This window comes from Chaetura pelagica, unplaced genomic scaffold, assembly GCF_000747805.2.
Source record: "Chaetura pelagica isolate M959 unplaced genomic scaffold, ChaPel_1.0 scaffold94, whole genome shotgun sequence".
Lineage (NCBI taxonomy): Eukaryota > Metazoa > Chordata > Aves > Apodiformes > Apodidae > Chaetura > Chaetura pelagica.
In genome coordinates this window covers 141,929-148,186 of record NW_009952881.1, presented here as the reverse complement: position 1 = coordinate 148,186, position 6,258 = coordinate 141,929, and the positions used below count along the sequence as shown (strand labels likewise).

Genomic DNA, 6,258 nt, shown 5'->3' with positions numbered 1-6,258 from the left:
CGCTCTTACAATTAAGCTGGACATGAGAAATAAATGCTATTCAAAATATTTCCATGATTAGGTGCTTATTGTGGTTTTTGCTAAATTTGTGCTAAGAGAGATCTGTGTACCACTGAGTGCATACTCAGAGCCTGTGCAGTGTTGTGCTGCCATCAAGAATAACTGAATCACTCCTCCAGTTTACATTCCTCAGTACAAAAATACATTTCTGATGTGAAAAAAGTTTTAAATGAGGTCTTGTTTCCAGGGCTACCTGTGTATATCCCTGAATGAGGACAACATCCTTTCCTTTACTGTGCCAAATAACAATTTATTCTATTAGACTCTTTTTATTATTTTTTTTCACTCCACCACAGAGCATTCTTCTTCCACTATGGGTGCTTTTCTGGTTTGTTTCACATATAGTTACAAACCTGCAATCACAGTACAAGTTTGTTTTGGTGTCCTTTAAATTAATGAACTTTAAAATAAAGAAATTCTGTGCTCCCAATTGAAAATACTTGTATTTGAAACAGCATGGTTCAATTTTTTTTATTTTTTTTTCCCTCCAAAAAACCACTAATTCCCAGCTTGTGTTGGCAAACTTACCATTTGTAGAGCTGGACATGATAAAGCAAACACAGTCATACACGGAAGGGTTTTCTCGGATCCTCTCAACCCAGACACTGGCCACTTCAGGCTGGGAGAGGCAGGTTAACAACAACCTACACAAGAATTGCCCATTTAACAAAGTAGATGCCAATTAACTGATTTGAGCTGTACAAGTGTAAATCCAAAACAATGAGAACAAAGTGACAGAAATAGGAATCATGCTCACAGCAAATCAATTCCAGAACAATGTGGAAATTACAAAAAGATAGGATGAGAGGATAATAAAATAGTGATCCCACTTGTCAATTTTCTTCCCAGGCCTCAGAACATATCAGAACTACACTAATGATGCATAAATTTCTGAGATGTCCTACCTGCTTGTTTCCAGGAGTGTTGGAGAGTCTGAATCACACAAACGTTGCAGTAATACTTGGCTTTGAGAAAATGCAAGATTAGATTAATAGAATCACAGAATAGTATGGGTTGAAATGCACTTTAAAGATCACCTAGTTCCAACCCTCCTGTATGGTCAGGAGCACCTCCCACTAGCCCAGATTGCTCAAAGCCCCATACAACCTGACCTTCAGTGCTTCCAGGGATGGGGCATCTACCACATCTCTGGGCAACCTGTGCTAATATTTCACCAGCCTCATTGTAAAAAATTCCTCCCTTATAGCTAGACTAAAACTACCTTCTTTTAGTTTAAAAACATAACCCTTGTCCTATTACAACAGGCCCTGCAAAGGTTTGTCCCCATCTTGTCTCCCTTTAAGTACTGAAAGGCCATAATAAAGTGTCCCTGGAGCTTTCTCTTCTTTAGGTTGAACAAGTCCAGCTCTCTCAGCCTGTCTTCACAGGAGAGGTGCTACAGCCCTCTGATCATTTCTGTGGCCCTCTGCACTCGCTCCAACAGCTCCATGTCTTTCCTGCACTTGAGGACTCCAGAGCTGGACACAGTACTCTAAGTCACGTCTCAGGAAAGAGGAGTAGAAGGGCAGAATCACCCCCCTGGCCCTGCTGACCACACTTCTTTTGATGCAGCCCAGGACACAGTTGGCTCTCTGGGCTGCAAGTGCACATTGTCAACTCACATCGAGCTTCTCATCCACCAGTACTCACAAGTTCTCTGCAGTGCTGCTCTCAATCTCTTCATCCCCCAGCCTATATTGATACTGGGGATTGCCCCAACCCAGGTGCAGGACCTTGCACTTGGCCCTGCTGAATGTCGGGCCCACTTCTCAAGCTTGTCCAGGTCCCTGTGAATGTCCCTCAGACACGTCAATTGCACCATTCAGCTTGGAGTTACCTACAAACTTGACTGGTGCACTTGATTCTGCTGTCTGTCATTGATAAAGATAGTAAACAGCACTGGTCCCAGTACAGACCCCTGAGAGGCACCATTTGTCACTAATCTCCAGCTGGATACTGACCTGTCAACCACTACCCTCTGGATGTGACCACCCAACTAACTCCTTGGGAACAGTCCACCATCAAATCCATAGCCCTCCAATTTAGACTCCAATAAAAACTATCTTTGTTAAGAAAAAAGTTAGCAAAAAGTGAATTTCACACTTGGAGCCAGGTGCTGAGACCAAAAGCAGCTCTTCCTGACTGTGCATGCATTGCCAATGTTTCAAGATTGCCAAACTTAGAAACTAAAGGTTTGAGAACTTGACTGGTGAGTAAAAACAACAACAAAAAAGTGGTCTGTATCCTTTTTTCTTTCACTGAACACTTCCCACACAACTACAGTCAGCCAAAAAGGTGAAAATGAAGATGAGGCATGGCAGGCAAACTTAGTTCCTTCTGTAACATATATTTGGTAATTCTGAGTCCAGAAAAGCAGTACTCATGCATGTATGAAGCACATATACACTTACCCAAGGTTCTCATCTTTACTAATTGACATGCATATGTCTTGGAAACAGGCCATATTTCCTAATATTCCCACACAGATTTCCTGAAAAGTCAAAACACAGTATAACAAAGTAACTGCAACATAGTTCACAATTTTATTTTCACAATTGTAAGACAAAAGTAAGAAAGGTTCAGAGATATTTTCCAGTTTGATTTCAAAGTTTTTATGACCCACTGATTCCAAGTCAAGTATTTTCTACAGGATGCTACTAGGCTAGCCTAAAATGTACTCATGACAAGTGCTATTCAGATATTTCAGTGTTAAGATGTGTCATAAAAGCAAATACATCTTGAAATCAATTTTGCTTGCACATTCTATGCATACTGTTTTGAAGCTAATCTGACATCCCTACTGTGAGTGCAATGAAGAGTTCTAAGAACAGGAATATCACTATGTAAGTGCAACCCTAACAGCTATTCACTTCTTCCAAAAAGAAAGGGGTCTTAACACAAGCTTCCAGCAAAGCTCATTTTCTGATTGCAGAGATTTAAAGGGGACTGAGAGAGCTCTGAAACACCTGCGAGTGACTGGTGCTAACAGAATGTCCTGGGAATCACCCATTTCAGCAACTGAAAGTTGTACATCAACTCTCACCACTCAAGGATATCTTTTTATCAATATTCTATTACCTCTGCTAAATTACAGCAGACACTCCAGCAACCACTATTTCAAGAAATATTGTTTGTATTTGCAAAAGACAAAGTACTGAACTTTAAAAGCCTTATATGTCCCTACTCTCCTGAAGTAAAGCTTCTGGTAACTTCAGAGAAGGGTGAGTTATACCAACACTGAATACTTTTCAAACTCTACCTTGAATCATAAATGCCAGTGCACTGTGTAGTACAAGCTGCAAAACAATGACAGCAAAACAAAGGGGGGAGAAAAACAATGCTTTAAGTACTGGTGTCTAAGCAGTTCCCAAACACATTACTCTTATAGGTCTGACTAAACAAATTCATGAACATTTCTGTTCAATAATCATGAAATAAGTAATGAGGAAAAGAAGCCAGTTGTACCGGGTTTGCATGGCAAGGATTTTGTAGCAGGGGCACTGCAGAGGTGGCTTGTGTGAGACGATGACAGAAGTTTCCCTGACGCCCAATGGAGCCAATGCCAGCCAGCTCCAAGACAGACCCACCACTGGCCAAAACCAAGCCAACCAGCAATGGTGGTAGCACCTCTGGGATAACATAGTTAAGAAGGGGGAAAACTGCTGTGCAACAGCAGCCAGAAAAGATGACTGAGAGAAACAGCTCAGCAGACACCAAGGTCACTGAAGAAGGAGGGGGAGGACGTGCTCTGGGCACTGGAACAGAGATTCCCCTGCAGCCAGTGGTGAAGACCATGGTGAGGTAGGTTGTCCTCCTGTAGCCTACGGAGGTCCACAATGGAGTAGATATCCACCTGCAGCCCGTGGAGTAACCAGCAATGGAGCAGGCAGATGCTCAAAGGAGGCTGCCACCCTGTGAAGAGGAGCCTGCACTGGAGCAGGCTCCTGGCAGGACCTGTGACCCCATGGGGACCCATGCTGGAGCAGCCTGTGCCTGGAGGATTGTACCCCATGGAAAGCACCCACACTGGAGCACATCTTGAACAGCTGCAGCCCATGAGAAGGACGCACATTAGAAAAGCTTGTGAAGAACTGTCTCCCATGGGAGGGACCCCAGCTGGAGCAGGGCAACAGTGTGAGGAAAAAGGAGCAGTAGAAATAATGTGTGATGAACTGACCACAACTCCTCCCCCCATTCCCCTGTGCCACTCAAAGGGAGGGGGCAGAGAGTTTTGGAGTGAAGTTGAGCCTGCGAAGAAGTGAGAGATGAAGGGTAAGGTGTTTAAAGATTTGGTTTTATTTCTAATTATCCTACTCCAATTTGATTGCTAATACGTTTAATTAATTTCCCCAAGTCTGTTATGCCCATGACTGCAACTGCTGAGTGATCTCCCTGTCCTTATCTCAACCCATTAGCCCTCTGTTATACTTTTTCTCCCCTGTCCAGTTGAAGAGGGGGAGACATAGACCAGCTTGGTGGGCACCTGGCATCCAGTGAAGGTCAACCCACCACAGTCTTCACTGTTCTTTATAACAAGCCTTGTAACTAGGTTTGATAAATCTAGCCCTTCATCAGTAATAACATGTAACAGCTCCAGCACCACTGAAATACTTACTGATTAGACCACATTAAACAGTGCGGAAAAAGCATCTTAAAATTTGATTTTGTGTCTTTTCCTCATTTCTCTAACATATTCAAACATGCAACCAGAGGAAAGGAAGATGCATGCAAATGCATGCAACAGAGCTATCTGCTATTGATATTAACTTGGAACAGTTTTTTGACAGCTCCTACTTACAGTAAGGCGAGGGCATTTTGACTTGGCAAAAACTCCCATGAATATATCAGGGGCATTGAACTCCTGAAGAAATAGAGCAACATCCTGTGGAGAAAGTGAAAGGAGAAGTAAATGGATTTCTACCATTTCCAAACACAAAATAAAACTTTTTCTCACAGCACAAGGACTGAGCCAAAGAGATGTCAAACTCACTACAAGAGATCAATTATTTTCCAATATAATACCAATAATCCTTGCTTTTCAATAACACAAGATCAGCAAGCCCCTGTGATTCAGGACACCAGTGATCTTCTACACAATGAGCCAAAAAGTCATATTTAGCTTGTTTTTCTCTCTGTCTCAACAGAAGGTCAGAGATGCCAAGTCAGAATTCAGCAAATGCCATGTTTCCAGATACTTATGTCACCCACACATACAAAAAGAAACAAGGGAAGGGATTGCCACTAACACTTGATCAGGGCATACAAAAGAGGAAATCTCCTTATTTTACCAGAGCAAACTACAAGATTAGTCTTCTCTGTGGGAGTGAAGGACACATCTTCCATATTTATCTAAAGTACCTAAGGAAGAGTCATAATAATTTATTTTTTTTTTTTAAATTGTTCCAGCATTTGAGAATGTTGAGAAAAATACCAAAAAGTGATGTCAGACTGCCACGGTGAGTCTGTAGCTAAACTTTCAGAGGTTGTTTATCTGAGAAAGCTATGCTCATTGCCAGGATGCATTACAACTGCTAGATGAAAATACACCTATTTAAAGACAGTATCAACATTATCTCCACAGTCAAATTGCTGAAGATACAGGCTATGCAGCTGAGTTCATTTCAGCTACAGCTAAGACACTGTCTTCTGGCATCTCCAAGCTTTGGTTCAACTCGTGCACATAATACAGAAAACCACCAGGTGTGAAATGGCCCCATTTGTGCCAGCTGACCCTGAGCAACAGCACCACAGGATCCACTAGACACCTGGGAGAAGGTCCTGCAGGCCACCCCTTTTGTTTGTTTGTTTGTTTGTTTTTAACAAGGTAAAGCTCTGCTTTACATCCTCAAACAGCAGCAGGGATGCAACAGAGGCCTGTGCTTGCAAACTAGCCCTGGGCCAAAGAGTGCACGCCTTAAAAACCAGCTTTCCTCATAAGCCCCGATGCCAGTTCAGGCCTGGCCTGCCTAGTGACCCGCAGGACACTGACAGCCAACCCCGGGAATAACAAGCAGCAGCCGGGAAATCCCCCAGCCCGCTCCCCGGTGCCTCCCCCCGCTCCCAGGGAACCCTCCTCGGGGCCCGACCCGCTCCTACCTCGTCCATCGACATGTCCCACACTTTGCAAATGTCGTTCTCCATCTCCTCGTCCAGCTCCGCCCGGCTGCCCGGGGGGCTGCCCGGGGGGCTCCCTGCGGG

The 6,258-nt window shown here is 43.5% G+C and overlaps 1 protein-coding gene across 1 annotated transcript in view; it reads right to left on the bottom strand.

The window, feature by feature from the left end:
- The window catches only part of SAAL1 (serum amyloid A-like 1), a 9,711-nt gene extending 3,477 nt beyond the window's left edge, over positions 1–6,234 (bottom strand). The window contains exons 1-5 of the mRNA XM_009995386.1: positions 6,157–6,234; positions 4,859–4,942; positions 2,472–2,551; positions 966–1,025; positions 589–704 (exon numbers count right to left, since the gene is read on the bottom strand). Coding sequence (XP_009993688.1) covers positions 589–704; positions 966–1,025; positions 2,472–2,551; positions 4,859–4,942; positions 6,157–6,201 — 385 coding nt within the window. The 5' untranslated portion in view covers positions 6,202–6,234. The remainder of the gene's footprint in view (positions 1–588; positions 705–965; positions 1,026–2,471; positions 2,552–4,858; positions 4,943–6,156) is intronic.
- Positions 6,235–6,258: the final 24 nt, after the last annotated feature.